We start from the raw sequence: 24,506 nt of genomic DNA, 5'->3' as shown, positions 1-24,506 counted from the left end.
TGTCAACCCACGCCTTTGTCCCAAAGATTCTCAAATGTTGCAAACTGGGACTTTTGTTATAGAGAATTTTATAGGGTATGTCATCTAGTACCCTTGACCATAAGCGATTCCCAATATAATTTGCGGTCTTAATACTCTCAGCCCAGTACTTAATTGGAAGATTTGCATCTGCTAATAATGCTTTCATTTGTGTCTGCAAGACACCTCCCCTACGTTCTGCTACTCCATTCTCCTGAGGCGTTGCCACATTGGTAAGCCTATGTTTAATACCTTGGGAACGCAACCAGTTTCTTAGGGAGCTTGCCATAAACTCTCCTCCCCTGTCTGTCTGAATAGAGCACACCTTTTCGCCAAGTTGCCTTTCTACCCTTCTTACCCAGAACTTCAAAGTTTGGGCAACGTCAGACTTTTGCTTTAATGGATAGACCCAGCCAAAACTAGAATAGTCATCCACTAGGATCAAACAGTACTTGTTGTGGGAGACACTGTTGGAGATAAGCAGTGTCCAGTGCACAGCAGAATGATGAAAAGTACGTGCCAACATGCTCTATATTACTTTATTTACACTTCAAAGCTGGTAATTTACAGAAAAACATTTTCCCTCTGCCGGAGCAGAGAAAGCGTCATCTCTCCTCTAAAGCACGGAGAGAATCACACACTGAACTGCAAAGAACAGTGAAAAACAGGAAACCAGTGTACGTCACATCCAGTCTCCCTTTCCCGTGGGAAAACTCCAACAGTACGCTGACTGTGAAATGTAAACACCTGTCTCGTGACAAGCACTTTCGCTGCACAGTGAAGAGAGCAGAAACCAACATCCTCCCCCTTTCTGTGAACACCACTGGGCAGCGTGTTCGTACAATATCAGTACAAACCCAACTTCTGCACATAGGTACAGTGTTGATCCCTTGATACAATCTTGGACAATACATCAGCAGGAATTTCATTACCTGGCATATAGGACACCGTTACGAGTCCCTTCTGAATACGTTCCCTAGCATGTTGCAACTTCAATTGTAAGTGCTTCGTGCTTTGCTTACAACCTTCAGAATTCAGCAAAGCCAAACATGCTTTGTTGTCCTGGTAAACCTGGATTGGACATTTGACAGGAATTTTCATGTCTTTGCACAATTGTAACAACCATTCACAATCCTTAAGTGAATAAGACAGTGCATTCAGTTCAGCTTCACAAGTACTTAAGCTAACTGTTGTTTGCTTCTTGCATGACCAATCAAATAGACCCTGATTGTACATATAGCAAACTCCAGACGTACTTTTCCTGTCTGTAGTGTCACTTCCAAAACTTGCATCTGCAAATATCTCAAGACCACCAGACTTCTGATTGTTAAATCTCAGTCTGTAATGCATAGTGCCTTTTAAATACCGTGCTATGCGTTTCAGAGCTTTCCAATCCTTAACAGTAGGATTGTTGACTTGTCTGCTTAGCAAATTACAGCTAACAGCAATGTCTGGTCTTGAACATCTGGCAATGAAGTTTAGCTTGCCTAGCACACTTCTGTACAGTGTAGTGTCAGAAAATGCTTCTTCAGTGTCATCAACCTGATAACCTGTTGTCATCGGTGTGTCTACAGGGTTAGCATCCATCAGGTTTAGTTTGCTTAACACATCAGCAATTTTCCGTGACTGGTGTACTAGAATGTTACCATCTTGATCTCTCTCTATTTCCAGAGATAGGTAGTTGTTTACCTCACCAAGATCTTTCATGTCAAAGTGCTCTTTCAGTTGAGCTAGGGCATTATTGTACATTGTGACATCTTCCCAAAAGAATAAAAGATCATCAACATAAAACAAACAATACAGTTTCTTTTGCCCCTCCTCTTTGACAAATACACATGGATCAGCTTTCCCTTGCTTAAAACCTAGAGAAAACAATACTTCAGTGAGTTTTGTGTGCCAACACCGTGCACTTTGTTTGAGACCATAAAGGGACTTTTTCAGAGCACAAACAAATCCCTGTTTTACCTGTACGCCATCAGGTGGAAGCATATAAAGTGATTCATCTAGAGATCCGTACAGAAAAGCTGTATTCACATCATGGTGACTAATGTGTAGATTTTCCTCTGCAGCTAGCTTGAGCATAAGCCTAATGCTCTCATACCTCACTGTGGGTGAGTAGGTCTCGTGATAGTCTTCACCTGGTACCTGTGCAAAACCTCTGGCTACCAATCTGGCTTTGTGTCTGACTATCTTGCCATTTTGATCAGTCTTCGCTTTGAAGACCCATTTGCTTCCAAGCAATTTCATTCCTGGAACTACTGGAACAAGTTCCCATGTTTTGTTCCTTTCCAAGGAATCAAGCTCAGCCTTCATGGCATTTAACCATGGCTCAGCTTCTTTTGAATCCAAATCCTGGATTTCTTGGAAACTTGAAGGTTCAAAAACCTTCTTGGAGCTTTTAACAGCTGTTACTGCTATCTTAGCAAACTCATCAGCAAATCTCTTTGGAGGTCTGCCTTTTGTGGCTCTCTGTGACCTACGAATTAGCCTTAAGTCTTCAACACTCTCCTCTTCCTTCTTAGGAGAAAAGTGACCTATTGTGAACAATGGTTCCTCCAATTCTTGATCAGAGCTTTCAGAGGGTCGCATAGAGGCTTTCGCACTCTTGAAATCCTCTGAATCACCTGATTCAGTTTCAGACTCAGAATCAGAACCTTCATCAGTGGGTGTGGGTTGTTGCGGTTGCTTTTGACTATCCTCAGTCTCATCACTGTCATCAGGATAACATTGGAAAATTCCCACATTCTCCCCCCACTTGGCATTGTACTCAACACTTCTTGTGAGCTTAATTTGCTTAGAGTCAGTCATCATTATTCTGTAAGACCCTTTCTGATAACCTAGAAAGATACCATGCAATCCACGCTTGTCTAACTTGGAGTTTTGTGGTGATTGAACCCACATGTCAGAACCAAAAATTTTCATGTGTTTGATGTATGGCTTCTTGCCAAACATCTTCTCATACGGGGTACAACCAATCGCTGAAGATAACCTGCGATTATAACTGTAAGTGAAACATGAGAGAGCTTCGGCCCAATAACTCTCTGGAAGATTAGCATCATGCAGCAAGGTTTTTAACCCTTGAAGCAATGTCTGATTTGCTCGTTCCGCAAGTCCATTCTGCCATGGCGAGCGAGGACTAGACAAATCATGTTGAATTCCTTTCTCAGACAGAAAAGCTTCAAACTGCTGAGAAGTGAATTCTCCCCCACGATCACTGAAAAAAATCTTTATCTTCTTACCATGCACATTTTCCAACCAAGCACAGAATTCCTTGAACCTAGGAAAAGCCTCTGATTTCTGCTTGAGATTGTACACATAAATATACCTGGAAAATGCATCAATGAGAACCATGAAGTACCTGTTTCCACCCAAAGAGGGCGCTAGTGGTCCAACCAAATCAGCATGAACAACCTGGTATGGTTCTGTAGCTTGCTTACTAGACACCTTACCTTTCGCAGCCATTTTCACCTTGTTTGCTGCGCATGCTCTGCACTTCATGTGGTACCTGCAGGGTTTAATAGTCATACCTTCAACCAAGGCAGGCATCTTAGATACTGCCTCAAAATGCAAATGAGCAAATTTTCTGTGAAAATCGTGAATACATTCTGCATGCAAACTTTTGTTAGAACCTGCAATGCAACAAGTGTCATCCTGCACAACATCATCATAATACAAAACAAACAAACGATCAACAAATTCAGCATACAATTGGTAATCATTTTTCTTTGTGATGATGCATCTATTGTTCTTAAAGGAAACGTCAATTTTCCTCTCCATCAGCTGTCCAACGCTAAGCAGATTGTGTTTCGCGTCCGGCACATAAAGCACGTCCTGTATCGATAAGTCCAAACTGTGAAGAACAACAGTTCCATAGCCTTTACTGGGGATGGTGTGGTCATCCGCCTGATGAATCGCACCTTCCTGCGGTGTAAAAGACACGAACAGTCGCTTATCGTTGCACATGTGATGGGTCGCTGCTGAATCAACCACGAAGAAAGATCTAGACGTCTTCTGGACCTCTGCAACCTCTGCAACCTTTGGAGCGTAGCGTGAGACCATTGCCTTGTGCTGCGTTGTCCTGGACACCGGACCTTTGCCTTTGCTCTGGCCTTTTCCACGCGATGAGCTTTCACTGCGCTGCTCTGTCTTGGCCCTGGGATATCTGCATTCCCTCTTCATATGGCCTAGACGTCCACACAAGTAGCATTTCACTGCCTTCAAAGCTTTGGCGCCATCTGGTGGTTCCACTGCACTATGGGATGACGTCTGTGAAGTCTCCCCATTGCCCATGCAGCTAACACCCCGCCGATCAGCTTCATTCTGAATCATGGCAGTATCACAGGCTACTGTGAGTTGAGCATTTGGCTGATCAGTGGTATCAAATTCCCCACTTGCCTCATCCAGCCTTCTGCAGCTAGCCATCATAACTCTGGCACTAGCCTTTTGCATCATCTTTGCAGCTTTAAATCATGCTGCTTTATACATGTTGCATCTATGAACAGCTGCTTCAATCCAAAGGCAAATTCAAAACAGCCTCTGCCTGAGAACCTGTGCCTTTCTGCTTAACTGTTTTGCTTATCTGCAGCTGCTTCAAACCGCATTCCAAAGGCAAGTTCAAAAGCGAAAGTTCTCTCTGCTGTCTTAAATTCATGCTGCGACACTGCTGCAGCTTCAACAGCACTTTACTTTCGATTTCCCCCAGCATAGGAAAAATCTAGCCTCTTAGCCTTTTGCCTGTGGCACGGCAAAACCGGCTATAAAAGTTCAAAGTCCAGCCATAAAGCCATTAATTAGAAGCTGGCAGGCTGCCCGGAGCTGTAGCACATACCTTCATCAATCATTTTGACGCGCAGAGATATCGTCCGATCCGTTCCTCTGCATTCCGATCCCTTGCCGGCACTTCGTCTCTTTGCTCCTTTGTTCCTTTGCCAGGAGCCCGACTTCTCAAAACACTGCGTTTTTCTGGGCCCGGAACCAAATGTTGGAGATAAGCAGTGTCCAGTGCACAGCGGAATGATGAAAAGTACGTGCCAACATGCTCTATATTACTTTATTTACACTTCAAAGCTGGTAATTTACAGAAAAACATTTTCCCTCTGCCGGAGCAGAGAAAGCGTCATCTCTCCTCTAAAGCACGGAGAGAATCACACACTGAACTGCAAAGAACAGTGAAAAACAGGAAACCAGTGTACGTCACATCCAGTCTCCCTTTCCCGTGGGAAAACTCCAACAGTACGCTGACTGTGAAATGTAAACACCTGTCTCGTGACAAGCACTTTCGCTGCACAGTGAAGAGAGCAGAAACCAACAGACACTTGGTGGAAAAGGACCAGTTACATCAGCATGAATCAACTCCAGTGGTTTTTTGGTTTCTCTCTGGCTTGCTCTTGCTACTGGGCAAGCCCTGCTTTTAACCTCCTTGCAGATATTACAGTCTAAGTAATTATCACAGCTTTTTATGTTTTTCATTCCCCCACACAACTCCAATGTTTTGTTTAGCACCTTATAGCTAGCATGAGCCAGACGCCTGTGCAGGAGATGAATACACATATCATGGGTCGGGACATTTTGCACATTAACAACCTTAGACTCACACTGCAGTACATACATATTAGTTCTAAGGTTAGCATTTGCCAACACTGCCCCATTTTGCTTTATCTGGCACTTATCTCCCACAAAGTTTACTTCAAAGCCTGCTTTTGCCAAGTCAGGAATGCTCAGGAGATTGTTTTGCAAACTAGGCACACACAACACATTCCTGAATGTGTGTCCCAGCTGTGGGAACACAACCTCCCCCTCACAAACCACATTAGCTTTCTGGCCCGTAGCAAGACTTACATGTTTTTTGTTTGAAGCCCTAGCATCAGTTAGCAGTCCTTTTCTTTTACAAAAGGTTTGAGAAGCTCCACTGTCCAGAACCCACAGTTCTTCATTTTCTTGACCATCTGCAGACACCCAAGCGGTAGACTCTCTCTGCTGCCTCCTGTGCTTCTGCTGTTTTTGTTGTTTTCTCGGGCAGTCCCGCAGCAGATGTCCACTGGACTTGCAGCAAAAACACCTTTTTACTCTGTTGACCACCGGCTGGTCTGCAGCAGCTCCTCCTGGCTGTTTCTCCGGCTCCCGACACCTCTGCTCTTCCCGACTGTTCCCTCTGGGATGCTCCAACAGCTGGGCTGAGGTCATCTTTCGCTCTGCACGCCTGTCCTCCTCTGCATACAACCGTCCGGTAACGTATTCCAGAGTCAGCTTATCAGTCTCTACAGACTCGAGGGAGTTGACCAGCATATCATAGCTGTCATCAAGGGAACTCAGGACTATAAAGACTTTGTCCTCTTCCCCCACAGGCCTCCCTCTTAAGGCTAGCTCCTGGAAACAGCCTGTTAGGAATTTTAGGTGGTTCATCAGGGAGTCCCCCGGTTTCTTCCAACACCGGTACAGTCTCCTGGTCAGTGTTATCAGTGAGCCAGCTGTCTCTCGCACATGGACAGCCTTGAGCGCATTCCACGCCTCACTTGCCGTCACCTTATCAGCTACGTAGACTAGCTGGCTGTTGTCCACTCCAAGGATGATTGTAGCCAAAGCTTTCTCATCCTTTTCAAGCTGGGCCTCTGCAAGTGCCAGCTTTTCATCGTCCTCATCCCACTCAGGGGGCTGCGGTGTAGTTTCCACCACCTTCCACAGGCCCTCACGCTTGAGGAAGTGTTGCGTGCGGACTGACCAGGTGCTGTAGTTCGTGGCTGTCAGCTTCTCCAGCAACACGCCAGTTCTGGACTGCTCCATCCCTGCAGCTCACCTCCAGCACCCACGGCTAGATAACTGCCACCTGTACTCTTGCGCAGCGGAAGCGTGCTGGGCCCATAACCCTGTCGCGTTTTCCACGCTGCGCTTTCAGCAGAGACGCTAAGAGTTCCAGGTTTTTACAGTGCAGTCTTTTTAATGTGAGTTATAAGCAGGCATTTACAAAAGAAACAGTCCATACAGAGTACTTACAAACGAATACTCTCCACTACAGCACAACCACCATACAGGACAACCACCACACCCACTGTTACACAGGCTTTCCTTTTAAAACAGGTGATAGCCAATTACACTCCTGCTGAGTCACTCTGACCCAGCAGAGTATTGCATCATCCTGTGGAAGCCTGCAGACTTATCCAGTATCCTGCGAATCCCAACAGAACACTGGTCCCGATGCCTGGGACTCCTCCCCCCCCACTGCGCTCTGGTGGGGAAGCTGGTCCTGATTTCCAACTAATGCTCTGGGAGTCCCCGCTGGCCCCTTCCTTCTGGGGTTTCCCCCTTGGCACCCCCCTTGCCCTGGCCATCGGCGCTCCCTTCTGTGAATCTTCCGATTCGCTGGAGAGGCTCATGGAATCCCTCGGACCACTGTCACTGCCTACGCTCCCCTCGGATTCCTCCCCCTCGCTCTCCATTTCCTCCCTCTCCTGTGCCTCTGCTCCTGAGCCCCTGACATCCATCCCCCCTCGAAGCCCCCCCTTCCCCCTCCCCCTCTTCAGGTGCGGGTTCTGGGTGCTCCAGTGTGGTGGGGGTGAGTGCAGGATACAGTTCGTTCCCCGTGGGGTGCAGCCAGCCGGATAAGTCTGCGTAGTCCTCCATGGTCTCGTCGACGGCGATCTCCTCTGCTTCCATCTCCTGGGCAGTGTGTTCGAACCCGGGATCTTCCCCCAACTCGCCCATGGCCCCCTCTCCCCCTGTCGCCTGGGGTGACGCTGCGTGCAATGGCCCTCTCGGCAGTTCTCTGCGCCACCCCACCTCAGGTTGATCTTCCCACCAATAGGAGCCCCCTGTGCCAAACCCCGAGAGAGATCCCTCTGGAGAGCTGGTCTCTAGCGTCATGTCCTCAGCTGAAGAGAAACCCTGAAACATGCTGGCTGAGAGTGTGGGTGTGAACAGATACTCGTCGAAATAATCTGCCGGCATGGGCCTGTGTGGGAAAAGTGTGTGGAACTCGTCTTTGAGGTAGTGCTCCTCCACCGCATAAGACGGTACCCAGCTGTTGGCGCTGGCCGGGGTACCTTCCCTGGCGAGGAGATATTCAACCCCCTCTTCCCCCCATCTCGAGTCCAAAATCTCCATGACCTCGTTGAGCGGCTCCACCCTCGGCGACCCCCCTTTAGTGGGCGCGTCTCTGAGCGGGCTTGGAGCCGTCCCTGGCACCTGGAACCTGTGAGGTGCCTTGTAGGGCGTGAGCACCGATCTATGAAAGACCGGGTGCATTCTGGATCCCTCCGGGAGTGTCAACCGGAAGGCCACAGGGTTGATCTGTGCCTCGACTTGGTAAGGGCCTAGCTGCTTGTGTCCAAGCTTCTTCTTAGCTAACGATCTGGCCGGCACTGCCTGGGCTGCTAACCAGACCCAGTCCCCCACCTGGATGTCTTCCCCCACTCTCCTGTGCCTGTCTGCCTGCATTTTGTAAGCGTGTTTTGCTAGCTCTAACTGCCTTCGGAGTTGCTCGTGGACTTCCCGTAACTCCGCTGCTAAGGCCTCTGCTCCCTGTGGCTCCCCCTCCCCCGCTGTCTCTAATCCCGGGAAAGTTCTGGGATGCCGCCCATTGTTGGCGAAGAACGGTGTCACCCCCGTGGACACGTGCTTCGTGTTGTTGTAGGCAAACTCGGCCAACGGTAGGTAGTCCACCCATGTGGCAGGCTGCTGATTCGCGTAGCATCTCAGGTATTGCTGCATGATGGCGTTGACCCTCTCCGCCTGTCCGTTGGTCTGCGGGTGTCTCGCCGACACTAGGTTGATCTTGACGTTCAGGATGCCCATCAGCTTCTGCCAGAAGTTCGAGATGAACTGGCGCCCCCTGTCGGACAGGATAGACCGTGGTAGACCGTGAACCTTGAACACGTGGTCTATGAACAGCTTGGCGGTCTGTTCCGCTGTGGCCACCTTTGCGCACGGAATGAAGTGGGCCATCTTGGTGAACATGTCCACCACCACGAGAACTGCTGTTTTGCCCCGCGAGCTGGGCAGATCCGTGACAAAGTCCAGGGCTACCCTCTCCCACGGTTCGAGCGGGGTCTGTAGCGGTTCCAGCAGTCCCGCCGGCGGCCTGTGTACTGGCTTGGTCCTTTGGCATGTGTCGCACCTCGTGACGTAATCCGCGACTTCCCCCCTCATCTTGGGCCACCAAAAGTCTCTGGCTACTAATTCTACAGTCTTCTCTTTGCCAAAGTGCCCAGCGCTGGGCGCGTCGTGCAACTGCTGCAGTACCTTCGCGCGGAGGTCGTCTCCTGGCACGTAGAGGGCCCCTTTGCGGATGAGCAGTCAGTCGCGTATCTGGAACTCGTCGTCCTTCGCTGTGCCACTGCGCACCTCCTCCATCTTGGCTTGAGCGAAGGAGTCCGTCTGCAGCGCGAGACATACCGCATCCAGGTCCACTGTGGCTGAGGCGCATGCCCACGCTTGCGGTGCGAAAATGTGCTTGGCCGCCGCCGGTGCCTCTTCAAGATACTGCGGTTTCCTGGATAGCGCATCCGCCATGATGTTGTTGTCCCCCGGGACGTATTCTATCCTGAAGTCGAAATCTGCAAAGAACTCCGCCCAGCGGATGTGTCTCTGGTTCAGGAACCTCGCCGTGCGCCAGTACTCCAGGTTCTTATGGTCCGTGCGGACCTGCACTGTGTGTTTGGCTCCGATGAGGAAGTGCCGCCACGCCTTGAATGCTGTAGGACTTCCTTGACGTCCCTCTCGTGAGCCTCCTGTGATTCCGAGAAGATCAGGATGTCGTCCAGAAAGCAGACGCACTTCTTGTAGAGGAGACCCGCTAAGACGTGGTGCATGAAGGCTTGGAAACAGTGGGAGCCATTTTGTAATCCAAACGGCATAACTCTATATTCATAGGTGCCCAGCGGCGTATACATGGCCGTCTTCCACTCGTCGCCCTCCCGCATGCGTATAAGATTGTACGCTCTGCGTAGATCCAACTTGGTAAAGATGCGACCCTTCCTCACCGTCGCCAGCAGGTCATCGATCTTGGGCATGGGGAAGGCCGTGGGCTTGGTTTTCGAATTCAAAATTCTGTAATCAACTACAAGCCTCTTTTGGGGCGTGTCCCACTTCTTCACAAAAAACACGGGACTGCCCCCCACTGCCTTGGATTCTCGGATGAATCCCCGCTTCAAGTTGTGATCTATGAACTCCCTGAGTTCCTTCATTTCATCCTCAGACATGGAATACAGTTTCCCCGTCGGCAGCGTCGCCCCCGGCAGGAGGTCAATCTGGCAGTCGTAGGGCCTGTGGGGAGGTAGCCTGTCCGCCTCCTTCTCGCAGAAGACCTCCAAAAACGCCTTGTACTTGTCGGGTACCGCTTGCAGCATGCCCAGTTGTAGTTGTGGGTCATCCTCTTGCCCCTCATCCTCCTGGTTAGTCGGGATGCAGTGTTCTGCGCAGTAGGAGGAGCCGAAAGTCAATTGGCGCTGGTACCATGCTAACATCGGGCTGTGCCTGTCCAGCCAACTCATGCCCAATACTATGGGGGTGTCCGACAGTTGGGTGACGTTGAAGCTGATGACTTCGCGGTGATTTCCAATGCGCATCACCATTGGCGGCGTTTGCTGTACCACTTGCCCCCCCCCAGCAATTCTCTGCCATCGACTGTCACTACTTTCAGGGGCATCGTGGCAGGCAGGAGCGCTACGCCCTGTTGATTGATGAAATCCACTCCTATGAAGTCTGCATTGCTGCCAGAGTCAATGGTAATAGGGACTTCCATGGTGATCCCATTGGGTAGCTGGAGGGATGCAGTGAGTTGCACCACTGGTTTGGGTGGGAGGGGGTCTGTGGGCTGCAATATTCCTGGGGACTGCTTCACTGACTCGTCTGGCTGGGCCCCAGTGCCTCTGCTTCCAGCCAGACTTCGTCGTTTCCCTGCTGCGGCTCTCTCTGCTGAACTGCTTCTGTTACTGTCGCTGAGGCTGCAGTGTGCTTGTGTAGCCTCTGGGGACACTCTCTTGCCATGTGCTGAGCACTGTCGCAGATGTAACACTTCCTGTTCCCTCTAGGAGGCTTCGTTTTCACTGCTCCCGGCGTTAGGGCTCTGGCTGCTGACTGAGCCTTGGCACCACCTAACTCCATCGGCTCCTCTCCCCCTCCCAGTGGAGGCGTGGATTGAGCGCGCGCTGTGTCTCTGGGAAAGAAGGGAGGTGCTCTCGCTGGCGTGCGTCCCCAACGCCCTTCGTCTTTGCTCCAAGGACGTTCCTCCAGACGCACCCCTATCGTCAGCGCTTTCTGAACCACGTCCCTAGTGGTCTGGGGTCTCTCCCCCCTTGCAATTTCGTCTTTCACAGCCCCATTCAACCCCTCCCAGAACAGGTCCCTGACGGCAGCTGAATCTTTTTCCCATCCCAGCGTGTTGATCAATGCAAAAAAGCGGGAGTGATATTGTCTTACAGTGGCTCTGCCTTGTTTTAATCCATGTACCTCTTTACTGGCGATATCTACATCTATTTCTGATAAAAAGCACGCATCCATCGCTTTAATGAAGGCATCCGCATTTTGGAGGGCTGGATCTTTATCTCTCCAGAGATTGCGCAACCACGCTTTAGCTTCTCCATGGAGATGACTTATTATGAAGCCCACTTTCTCCTGCTCATCTCTAAAGTCCCTCTCCAGCAACTTTAGCGCAAAAACCACGTCTGCTCTGAAGTTAGGATATTGCTGCAGATTCCCATCGAAATGAGACACAAGGCTCCCTCCTCTCTTTCCCAGCCCAATCCCTTTTGGTCTGGCTCCCGGTAGCCCCTGTTTAGTCAACATTTCCAACCTGGTTTGCAGATCCTGGCAGGCAGCGGCTGCGTCGTCTTCCCTCTTCCTGGATGCTAGTATTTCTGAGTTAAGTTGTGTCACTGCGTCTCGCAGGGTAGCTATTTGTTCTTCGTTAGTCATCTTGTCCTGCTTTTGTGAGCTCGCGAAGCACCAATCTTCGCCCCTCGCTGCGTCCACCCACGTTGCGAGGTTTTATATAGGAGATGGAGCTTACTGTCAGAGCTGCATCGAGGTCCCAGCTCACAGAGGACCAACACTAGTCAGTAATAACGTACAAAAGTCTTTATTGAAGATTAGTTTCCATTTCCAAACCGTAGCGTGCAACTACGTCTTAGAACCTAGACCGGCGAAGCTCCATCTGAATCTCCGCCCCCTAGACACCAGTTTAAGACTCTAGCCTTACTCCACCTCTTCCGTTGTTCTTTCCTCCTCTGGGTCCGTCTGCCCCCTGGGGTTTCACCCTTTCTGGACTCTTCTGACGCTGACCCCCCTGATTCTTGCCCCTCCTTCCGGCGGGCTTTAGGACCTGGTTCCCTATCCGGGCTACCTGCTGTGCCGCTCGCCTGTACATTTGAACTTGGCGCGCGCGCCCAGCCGGTAACTTTCCTCTTGACCGTTTCCCCGCTCTCCGATGGAGGCGTGGTCAACCCTGACTCATCTCCTCTTGCTGGTGGTGAGAACACTGGTCCCGATGCCTGGGACCCCCACTGCGCTCTGGTGGGGAAGCTGGTCCTGATTTCCAACTGCTGCTCTGGGAGTCCCCGCTGGCCCCTTCCTTCTGGGGTTTCCCCCTTGGCACCCCCCTTGCCCTGGCCATCGGCGCTCCCTTCTGTGAATCTTCCAATTCGCTGGAGAGGCTCATGGAATCCCTCGGACCACTGTCACCGCCTACGCTCCCCTCGGATTCCTCCCCCTCGCTCTCCATTTCCTCCCTCTCCTGTGCCTCTGCTCCTGAGCCCCTGACAGATGTGCTTACAAAGCATGGATCCAAATGGATCCTCGGGAGTTTTGCATTGGGCTTCCGCCACAGAATCCAAACAGATGTGACCAGAAAACACCATCACTTACAACAAAATCTAAACCATGCTGAAAGGAGAGCCATAGATAATCTCAGGAACAACCCAGACATTATAACTAAAGAGGCGGACAAGGGTGGAGCTGTCGTCATCATGAACAAAACTGATTACATCCAGGAGGCTCACAGATTCTAATACCGCCTTTTACATAAAATTGGACTCGGACCCCACACAAGAATGTAACAAAGAACTGAACAAGATTGTTAAGGAACTGTGGCTGTTGGATGGGGTCCGGCAGGCTTCCCTGTGCCCCACTGGACTCCCGTGGATAGCTCTCTGTCAGCTTCCCGTAGCAGAGTCGTCACAGCGGTAGAAACTGTTACAATGTGTGTGTGATAAATCAGACTGCACGCAGGCTTTCTTGCTTAACTCCAATAGTCTTTAATCGTGCAGAAAAACAACATAAATCACCCCGGCGAAAGAGCGCACATCTTTCTGCCTCGCCGCAAAAGCGAAAGGAAAAAGACACAGAGAAACAGTCCCCTCTGTGAATATAGCCACGCCTCAGAATGTGAGACGTCACTCAGAACTGTTTAACCCTGTAAGTTATGATTCTCTTCACAGGAACGACCTCCACACATCCAAGAACAGATCCTCACAAACACACCAGGAGAACCTCTAGCAGGAACGTTCTATCTTCTACCTAAAATACACAAACCAGGAAATCCAGGACACCACATCATCTCAGGTATTGGCACTATTACTGTGGGTGTTTCCGATTATATGGACTCTGTTCTGAAACCATATGCCATCAGTGCTCCCAGCTACGTACGTGACACCACAGATTTTCTGAGGAAAATACAATCTTTGAATAATCTTCCTAACAATACTATACTAGCCACTATGGATGGGGAATCTCTGCATGCCAACATCCCACACAACAATGGTTTACAAGCTATAAGGAACACCATTTCAGATCAAATCACAGCGGACTTTGCTACCAAACTTTGCATTTGGTTCTTACCCACAACAACTTCAAATTTGGTGATGATGATGAAGAAGAAGAGGAGGAGTTTGGATTTGATATCCCGCTTTATCACTACCCTAAGGAGTCTCAAAGCGGTTAACATTCTCCTTTCCCTTCCTCCCTCACAACAAACACTCTGTGAGGTGAGTGAGGCTGAGAGACTTCAGAGAAGTGTGACCAGCCCAAGGTCACCCAGCAGCTGCATGTGGAGGAGCGGAGATGCGAACCCGGTTCACCGCTCTTAACCACTCTTAACTGCTCTTAACCACTATACCACACTGATGACCTGTTCCTCCAGATCAGTGGCACAGCAATGGGCACCCGCATGGCCCCACAGTATGCCAACATCTTCCTGGCAGATTTTGAACAACGTTTCCTAAACTCCTACCCACTCAAACCTCTCTTGTACCTGCAATACATTGACGATATTTTTATTATCTGGAGACATGGTCAACAGACCCTGGACACCTTCCACCAGACATTCAATGACTTTCACCCCACCATTAACCTAACAATGAACAAATCTATGCAAGAAATACATTTTTGGACACTACTATAAAAAACAGGATGGGAGTATAGACACCACCTTACACCGTAAACTAACTGACCGACAAACATATCTACATGCTTCTAGCTACCGTCCCAAACATACCAATCCATTACATTACAGCCACATCTGTTCCAACTCTACAGACAGAGACTCTCACCTAAGAGATCTACAGCAAACCTTTTAGAACTAAAATATCCGCCTGATGAAGTTAAACAACAGATCAACAGAGCCAGACTGATACCCAGAGAGAACTTGCTGCAAGAAAAGACCCAAAAAAGAAAATAACAGAACACCACTAGTAATCACATACAGCTCCCAAGTTAAAACACTACAACGCATCATCAGAGATCTACAACCTCTCCTAGACAATGACAGTTCTCTTTCTCAAGCTCTGGGAAGAAGACCTTTCATTGCCTACAGACAGCCACCCAACCTTAAACAACTCCTCACCCACAATAATACAGCAACAGGACTTAATATGAACACTGGTACCAGAGCCTGCAATAAACCCAGGTGCCAACTTTGCTGCCACATACACCTGGATAACACCATTACTGGCCTCAACAACAACAAACATACCATCTCAGGACTATTTAGTTGCTCATCTTCTAACATTGCATATGCCATCAAATGCTAACAATGCCCTTCAGCTCTCTATATTGGACAAACAGGCCAAACCCTACGCCAAAGGATAAATGGACATAAATCTGATATCAGGAATCACAAGACAAACCAGTAGGAGAATACTTCAGTCTCCCCGGACATTCTATACAAGATCTCAAAGTAGCTGACTTATTACAAAAGAATTTCAGAAATAGACTGGAAAGAGAAGTTGCTGAATTGCAACTTATTACCAGACTTAAAACTCTGGAGAGACCTGGTCTGAATAGAGACATTGGATTCTTATCTCATTATACATGATAAAGCTGTTTTGCCCATCTCACTATTTGCTTTTTCCTGTAAGACCAATTGCAGTCTTTAACAGTCTTCAACAGATTTACCACACCTATCAGACAATCACCCATTCCCACCACCCTTCTGAGTAATACCTCTCCCCACCCTCTCACTATATATAAGGCTCTGGTGACTTCTGTTTCAGTGTATCTGAAGAAGTGTGCATGCACATAAAAGCTCATACCAGTAACAAACTTAGTTGGTCTCTAAGGTGCTACTGGAAGGAATTTTTTAATTCATTAACATCGTTCAATAATCTGGTGCTTCATTTTTTCCTGAAGCTCTAATTAGCTTCTCTCTTCTTTGCAGATGGTGATGAATTGGAAGGGAAGAACAAAGGGGACCACAACAGGATCCACATAGCGGAGGAGTCAAATAAATATTCAGCCTGTGGAGATAACATCCATCAGACCTCCCAGTCCACCTCCCATCAAACAAAGAGATTCATCCGGAGGGATAGGCTCACATCACACAAAAAAACTCACAATAGAGAAAAATTGTATCAGTGCTTGGAATGTAGGAAGAGATTCAGTCGGAAGGATACTCTCATTTCCCATCAAAGAATTCATACAGGAGAGAAACCCTATCAGTGTTTGCAGTGCAGAAAGTGCTTCAGTCAGAAGAGCAACCTCGCTTCCCATCAAAGAATTCATACAGGAGAGACACCCCATCGGTGCTTGGAATGTGGAAAGAGCTTCAGACGGAGATCAGAGCTCACTTACCATCAAAAAATACATACAGGGGAGAAACCCTATCAGTGCCTGGAATGTGGAAAGAGATTCAATCATAGTAGCAATCTCACTTCCCATCAAAGAATTCATACAGGGGGGACACCCTACCAGTGCTTGGAATGTGGAAAGAGATTCAGTCACAGAGTCTCTCTCACTTTTCATCAAAGAATTCATACAGGGGAGAAGCCTTATCAGTGCTTGGAATGTGGAAAGAGCTTCAGACAGAGTTCGAATCTGACAACCCATCAAAGAATTCATACAGGGGAGAAACCCTATCAGTGCTTGGAATGTGGAAAGAGCTTTCGTTTGAGTGGAAACCTCGCTTCCCATCGAAAAATTCATACAGGGGAGAAACCCTATCAGTGCTTGGAATGTGGAAAGAGCTTCAGTCAGAGGAAACGTCTCACTTCCCATCAAAGAATTCATACAGGGGAAAAACCTTTTCAGTGCCATGAATGTGGAAACAGCTTCACTCAGAAGAATAATCTCACTTCCCATCAAATAATTCATACAGGTCAGAAACCATATAAATGCTTCGAATGTGGAAAGAGCTTCAGTCACAGCAACCAACTCACCATCCATCAAAGAATTCATACAGGTGAGAAACCCTATCAGTGCCAGGAATGTGGAAAGAGCTTTCGTGAGAGGGGAAAACTCGCTGCTCATCAAAGAATTCATACAGGGGAGAAACCCTATCAATGCTTGGAATGTGGAAAGAGCTTCACCCAAAGGGCCCATCTCCTGACCCATCAAAAAACCCATACAGGTCAGAAACCCTATCAATGCTTGGAATGTGGAAAGAGCTTTCGTGATAGGGATAGACTCACTTCCCATCACAGAATTCATACTGGGGAGAAACCCTATCAATGCTTGGAATGTAGAAAGAGCTTCAGTCGGAAGGATGCTCTCACTTCCCATCAAAGAATTCATAAAGGGGAGAAACCCTATCAGTGCTTGGAATGTGGAAAGAGCTTCAGATGGAAGATTAGTTTCACCTCCCATCAAAAAATTCATACAGGGGAGAATCCCTATCAATGCTTGGAATGTAGAAAGAGCTTCAGTCGGAAGGATGCTCTCACTTCCCATCAAAGAATTCATACAGGAGAGAAACCCTATCAGTGCTTGGAATGTGGAAAGAGCTTCAGATGGAAGGATGCTCTCACTTCCCATCAACGATTTCATACAGGAGAGAAACCCTAATAGTGCTTGGAATGTTTAAAGAACTAATAACAAAAACAGATACAAGTGGGTAGCTGTGTTGATCTGCCATAATCAAAACAAAATAAAGTTTGTTACTGGTTTTAGCTTTCGTGTGCATGTACACTACTTCAGATATCATGCATTAATAAACTTACTTGGTCTTTAAGGTGCTACTGGAAGAATTTTTTAAAAATAATAATTTATTACTTGTACCCTCCCCATCTGGCTGGTGTTCCACAGCCACGCTGGGCAGCTCCCAACAGAATATTGAAAACATGATAGGGAGTCTTTTCTTCTCACGAGGTGGCCAAAGTATTGGAGCCTCAGCTTCAGGATCTGTCCTTCCAGTGAGCACTCAGGGCTGATTTCCTTAAGAATGGATAGGTTTAATTTTTTTGCAGTCCATGGGACTCTCAAGAGTCTCCTCCAGCACCAGAATTCAAAAGGATCCATTCTTCGGCGATCAGCCTTCTTGATGGCCCAGCTCTCACTTCCATATATCACTACTGGGAAAACTATAGCTTTAACTATATGGACCTTTGTCAGCAAAGTGATGTCTCTGCTTTTTAAGATGCTTTTTTTAAGGTGTCACGGTCCAGTCTACAGGCAATCAAAGTCCCGGCTGAGGATGTCGAGACCGGGGGCAAGATGGCAGAGTGGGAGCAGGAACGAGAGTCCAGAAGCCAGAGGTCCAAGGGTCAGGAAGCAGGGAGTCACGAAGTCAAGGGTCCGAGGGTCAGGAAGCAAGGAGTCATGAAGTCAAGGGTCCAAGGGTCGGGAAGCAAGAAGCCAAACGCAGCAAGGCAGGAAACGTGTTGCTGTGGCAAAGAGCCGAAGGGAAATGCTGACCTTATATCCCTTCCTGGCTCTTGCCACCAGGTGGTGTGAGTTACCAGTCGGCCTCACCTGTGCAGCTGCACCTTGCCTCTTCAGAACAAACTTAGGAAGGCCCCAGTCCTGCAAAGTCCTACTGGTCCCAGGGCCTGGCTCCTGCACGCACTCCTGACACTAGGTTTGTCATTGCTTTTCTCCCAAGAAGCAGGCGTCATTTAATTTCATGACTGCCATCACCATCTGCAGTGATCATGGTACCCAAGGAAGTAAAATCTTTCACTGCCTCCATTTCTTCCCCTTCTATTTGCCAGGAGGTGATGGCCATGATTTTAGTTTTGTTGTTGTTAAGCTTCAGACCATATTTTGCACTCTCCTCTTTCACCCTCATTAAAAAGTTCTTTAATTTCTCCTCATTTTCTGCCATCAAGGTTATGTCATCTGCATATCTGAGGTTATTGATATTTCTTCCGGCAATCTTAATTCTGGCTTGGGAGTCATCCAGTCCAGCCTTTCGCATGATGAATTCTGCGTATGAATGAAATAAGCAAGGAGACAATATACAGCCTTGTCATACTCCTTTCCCAATTTTGAACCAATCACTTGTTTTATATCCAGTTCTAACTGTAGCTTCTTGTCCCACATAGAGATTTTTCAGGAGACAGATGAGGTGATCAGGCACTCCCATTTCTTTAAGAGCTTGCCATAGTTTGCTGTGGTAAACACAGTCAAATCCTTTTGCTTAGTCAATGAAGCAGAAGTCGATGTTTTTCTGGAACTCTCTAGCTTTCTCCATAATCCAGCGCATGTTTGCAAGTTGGTCTCTGGTTTCTCTGCCCCTTCGAAATCCAGCTTGCACTTCTGGGAGTTCTTGGTCCACATACTGCTTAAGCCTGCCTTGTAGAATTTTAAGCAGTTGAATGACATGGCCCAGGGAGAGAGGGAAAAATAGTGGAAGTGAACAGCTGGCTTCGCAAATGGTGTAAACAGGAATGGTTTGGATTCTTAGATCACGGACTGCAGTTTTTTGAAGATGGACTTCTAGCAAGCGATGGGCTGCACCTCACAACGGTTGGGAGGAATGTTTTTGCCAAAAATCTCAGAAACCTCATCAGGAGGGCTTTAAACTGACTAATGTGGGGGAGGGAGACAGTGCTCCTGAAGGTAGGAGTCTATCAATTGATGAAGATGATCATCCAAATGTCGTAGACCAAATGGAGCAAACAGCACGCAGACCTAGTGGTGGGAGGAAAAAAATCCTTAAATAAGAGACATGGGGGAATGATTAATGGACTTCAATGTCTGTACACTAATGCGCAAAGCATGGGAAATAAACAAGATGAGCTTGAGCTCTTGGTACAGCAAACTAAATATGACATAATAGGCATCACTGAAACCTGGTGGGATAAGTCCCACGATTGGAATGTAATAATAGAGGGATACAATCTATTTCAGAGAAACAGACCAGACAAGAAAGGAGGAGGAGTGGCGTTATATGTCAGGGATGTGTATACCTGTGAAGAGATCCAAGATTTAGAACCTCAAAGCCAAAGTGAGAGCATATGGGTCAAAACTAAGGGAGAGAAGAATAACAGTGACCTTATTGTGGGAGTTTACTATAGATCCCCAAGCCAAACGGAGGACATAGATGACGCCTTCCTGGAACAGATGGCCAAGCATGCAAAAGGAAGGGAGATAGTAGTAATGGGGGACTTCAATTACCCGAATATTTGTTGGATGTCAAACTCAACCAAGAGCATAAGGTCAAACAGATTCCTCACTGGCCTTGCAGACAACTTCATTGTCCATAAAGTGGGAGAAGCAACAAGAGGAACAGCCATTTTAGATCTGGTCCTAACCAATGTTGATGACCTGGTTAGTGGGGTAGAAGTGGAAGGATCATTAGGCGCGAGTGATCATGCTCTTCTGAAGTTTACTATACAGCGGAAAGGAGCAGCCAAGCATACTAGGACTCAGATAGATAGATAGTTTATTACGGCCATAGGCCCACATTCAATACATCATACAGCAGAACAGGTGTAACAAGATAAAATTAATAAATTAAATCACCTGTAAGTCAAGTACATCTCAATCCGTAAGTTTCTAAATTCCATTAAAATAAGAATATAGCGCTTAAAGTATCAAATTATCAGTATAAATCAATATTATTTAGGCAAAATCAATAATCATAGAGTAATCCATTTTTCTTTTTATAGGCTAATACTGTTATCAGAAATCTGGCAACAGAAAGGGACCTACTCGGATCAGAATCTTGCAACAAATGTATTAGCTGTGTTTCTAAGGAGTCACCTGAGATTTCCAATAATAAAGGGGACAAAAATCTGCTCCGAGAAACTGAATGTAGTGAACAGCAGAATAGTATATGTTGTAAAGATTCTATAGATCTATTATCACATACACACACCGCTGAGATCCGACCATTGGAAAATCTATTATTCAAGACATTGGAAGGAAAGGCGTTAAATCTTGCCTTAATAAAGGCATATCTGTGGGCCGCTACAGACAAAGAAGTCAAATAAGATGGTAACTGCTGTGAGGGCATTATGCCAAGATTTAATGGTGAGCAAGTGCCACTACCCAAAATGGTGTTTTGTTGTAAGTCAATCTCCTCAAGTTTTTGAGTGAGGGTTTTTTTTGCTGTGGCTAGGTCCAATTCCAATAATTCTGATGGAGACAATCCATAGGTCACTACTTCGGAATGGATCTCTTTTGCCCCTAGGACGGGAAAATTATCTCTCCAGAGGCATTGAATCAAATACAGATTCGGGAGCCTATGCCTTAAGGACAACCAGTAACAAAGGCTGCGCCTCCAAAGAGTATTTTCTAAAGATGTAGTTTTTAATTCTAAGCGAATAGCTGCGTTACTAACGCATTGAGGAAGTTTTAGCAGTTGTCTTAGAAATTGGTTTTGAATTACCTCCAAGGGCATCAAGTTTACTGCGGTCCCCCATAAAGGAACAGCATATGCCAATGTTGCAATTACTTTAGCTTTGAATACTTTCAGGGCAGATGGAACATGAAGAGCCCCGTCCGAAAAGAAAAAGCGCAAAAGCGCAAAGGATAGGGCCTTGGCCTTGTTTAAAATATGTGCAATATGCGCCTTCCAACCCAGATTATATTGGAGGAAAACTCCCAGGTATTGAAATTTATAGACCTGTTCAATAGGTTTTCCATCTAATTGCCACTTATAGGATTTCCGACTTTTTGAGAAAATTAGTACTTTTGATTTAGATTGATTTATAGTGAGGGGATTTGTTTTACAATGTGAAACAAATAATTTTAATGCTCTCCTGAGGCCAATTCTTGAGAAGGATAAAATCACAGCATCATCAGCATAATAATGGGCAACGATAGTTTGCGAGATGGGGGGCATGGGTGATTTCCTGAGATTCAGCCAATGGTATCCTCATGTCACTAATGAATAAATTGAAAATAAAAGGAGCTAGGATACATCCTTGCCGGACTCCTCTGTTGATGGGCACAGAATTTGTGAGATCGCCGGCTGGGGTTATTCTCACCCTAGCAGCCGACCCCTCATGCAGCTGGGGAGATAAAGCCCTTCTCCTTATTCTTCTTCTTGGGCCTCCCTCCTCACTGCCTGTCCTGGCGCAGAACTTGGCGGATCCCCCAAGGCCACTTGCCTGGCGTCTCCTAATGGAGAGGCCTCCTCCTCTGTGGGGCCAACATGGCGAGGAGAGAGGCTGCCCTGCGGAGGCCAAGCCATCATGGCAGGAAGGCGGCTGAGGACCAAAGCTCCGCCCTCCTTCATCTGGGAGGAGAGACCCCGAGAGCGTGGGACCCCCGAGGCCCACAGGGGAGCCATGGCATCTCTGGGAGCCGCTGGGGCCTCTGGAAGAAACAAAATGGCGTTCCCGCCTTTTTCAGAAAAGGGCGGGAAATGGCGTCTCCTGGCCCTGTCGCCTCCTGGGCTCCTCTTGGGCCTGCCTGGCCATGGGGGGGGGGGGGGGAGGAATCCAGCTGGCCCCAAACAATGGGTGGGGGGAGAGAGAAACATGGAGAGAAGGCAGGAGAAATGAAGGAGAAGCTGGGAGGGGGAGCAGCCAAGAGGGAAACTCAGGGGGAAAACTCCCTCAGGAAACCGGGCGAAGGAGAGGGCAAGGGGAAATTGTCACAAAACTGTGACGATTTCTTTCTCTCTCTCTCACACACACACACACACACACAAAGACCCAGCCATCCCTGCCTCCCTTCCCCCTGGAAATGACTTTGCAAGTGGAAGGCCCTGCCTCCTTCGGGAGGGGAGTCCAGCAATGGCATCCATTGAGAGCAATTGCCCTCCATCTGGCAAACATTTCCATCCTCCAAGAAATTCTTTCTTTCTCATGGCATCTCAGCATATTCTTCCGCCATCTTCATAAGCCTTTCCCCCCTTTCGTTTGGGCAAGGGCTCCTTTCCATTTTTGCACGCGGACCCTCGTGGAGAAAGGCTGGCTCCTGCCCCTCTCTCTGGCCAGGGGCCCGTGGGCTTTCAGGTGCCCCACAGGGCCTGCGTCTCTGGAGAACAGAAGCCCAAACCTCGCCAAGATGGCTCTCTGCCCTTCTGCCCCTTCTGCTTCCCCCAAACCCCTTGCCCTCCCCTGGAGCAGTTACCCTGCAACCTCCCAAATCTGCCCCCCCCCCCCCGTCTCTGGTCACACCTGGGGCAAGAAGTCTTGCTGAGGACCTTCAATGGCTCTCCATGGGTCTCTGCTGTCCGCTTAACAGCCCTAGTTTGGCCAGGCTACCCACGAATCCCTTTGCATTTTATATTTCTCCCTCTCCAAAACACAAATAATCCCAAGCCTGGCATTTCTTAATTCCATGTTTCTCCAAAATCTTATATCCCTCTTCTTGCCGCCACCGCCATAGGATACATAAACAAATGAAACAATTCCTTCGGTTGCACCGAACATGCTTTTTTAAAATAAAGGATGGCCAAGATGGCCTGGGAGGCATTACTGGAACCTGGTGGGACTCAGGACAGAAAGGAGTTTTGGTGACTTTAAAGTCGCCCGTGCAGGTGGAAGTTCAAGAGGGGAAGCTTCAGCCTGGTCCAAAGTCCTGTTCTCACAACCCGATGCTCCAACCCACAAGCAGGGCCCGGGTGCAAGAGGACTTCCCCCTGGGGGTTTCCAGCAACTGGGGTCCAGAACCTCCAACCTTGGACTCCATCTCCTTCTACGTGGATTTGTACGATCCTCTTCTAAAGCCATCCCTGCCTCCTGCTCCAGCGAACTCCGCACGTTAGCTGCGTGAAGAAGCAGAATGATGCCAGCAGGAACTATACCAGTGGGACTCCTGCCTGTCACGCAGCTCTCAGCCAGCGGGGCATGCTGGCCATCCCTATTAATATGGGCCAGAGCTTTTCAAACTTTTCCTGTTGGCGACACACTTTTTGGATGTGCATCATTTTGCAACACAGTCATTCAGTTTTACAATAATAATAATAGTAATAGTAATAATTTATTATTTGTACCCCGCCCATCTGGCTGGGTTTCCCCAGCTACTCTGGGCAGCTTCCAACAAGGATTAAAAATGAGCATTCGCAGGGCACACCTACGCACTGCAGCCAACACACAATTTGGAAAGCTCTGGTCTAGGGAAAGGTGCACTTTGATACTGGGATCGAAGGTGTTAAATTAGCAAGGGAGGGGAGGGAGAGGCTGAAGGAAGCCCCTCCCTGCTTGGGTGACACAACCCCTTCCTGGAGACAGGAAACTGGGTTTCCAGACCCCCATTGTGCTCCTTCCTGCTCTGGGGGAGATGGAAGGAGTCCTGGGGGAGAGGGAGAGGCCAAATCCTGCTGTGGGGCGAAGGGAAAACACGTATGCAGAACACAACAGAATCTCTCTCCCCAGGGGAATATATTTTCGAAGCTGCAGCCAAAGGCTGGGCAATGGAGACTGGATTTCTCCTGTGTCCTCGCAACCAGAATCCTTGGCCTCAGTTCCCTTTGTAGATTTGCAAGAGGGGCCTCCCAAGGCTCATCTAGTCCAACCCCGTCTTGGCAGGCCATTTCTCCATTGTTAAGAGAAAGGGGCCAGGCTGGTGTTCCCCAGAAGTTGTGGACTACTGTATTTATTTATTAGATGTGTGTGTACTGCAACTCCCATCAGCCCTGGCCAGCCAGTGGGCATACTGTTCCACAACCGTTGGAGGGCACCAGGTTGGCAAACGCTGGATCTGCACATGACTGGGGTCTGCATGGACCCCAATGCACCCGCTTTGCGACTTTGATCGGTGCAATTGGCAGTGCTGCTGGTGCCACGTAAATCCATTTCTGCCTCTGTAAGAAAACGGAGCTTTGGAACTCCCTGCCTATTGACACCCAGGCAGGCTCCTTCACAGCTTTTGGCAGCTGCTGAAAACAT

The 24,506-nt window shown here is 48.2% G+C and overlaps 1 protein-coding gene across 1 annotated transcript in view; it reads left to right on the top strand.

The window, feature by feature from the left end:
* LOC309334663 (uncharacterized protein) overlaps window positions 1–17,580 on the top strand; it is a 95,912-nt gene extending 78,332 nt beyond the window's left edge. Inside the window, exon 5 of the mRNA XM_081849176.1 lies at window positions 15,662–17,580. Coding sequence (XP_081705302.1) covers window positions 15,662–17,283 — 1,622 coding nt within the window. The 3' untranslated portion in view covers window positions 17,284–17,580. The remainder of the gene's footprint in view (window positions 1–15,661) is intronic.
* Window positions 17,581–24,506: the final 6,926 nt, after the last annotated feature.

This window comes from Podarcis erhardii (assembly GCF_964252035.2).
Source record: "Podarcis erhardii genome assembly, chromosome: 2".
NCBI classification, from domain to species: domain Eukaryota; kingdom Metazoa; phylum Chordata; class Lepidosauria; order Squamata; family Lacertidae; genus Podarcis; species Podarcis erhardii.
The sequence above is the reverse complement of the archived record's forward strand: the minus strand, read 5'-3'. Positions and strand labels throughout refer to the sequence as shown.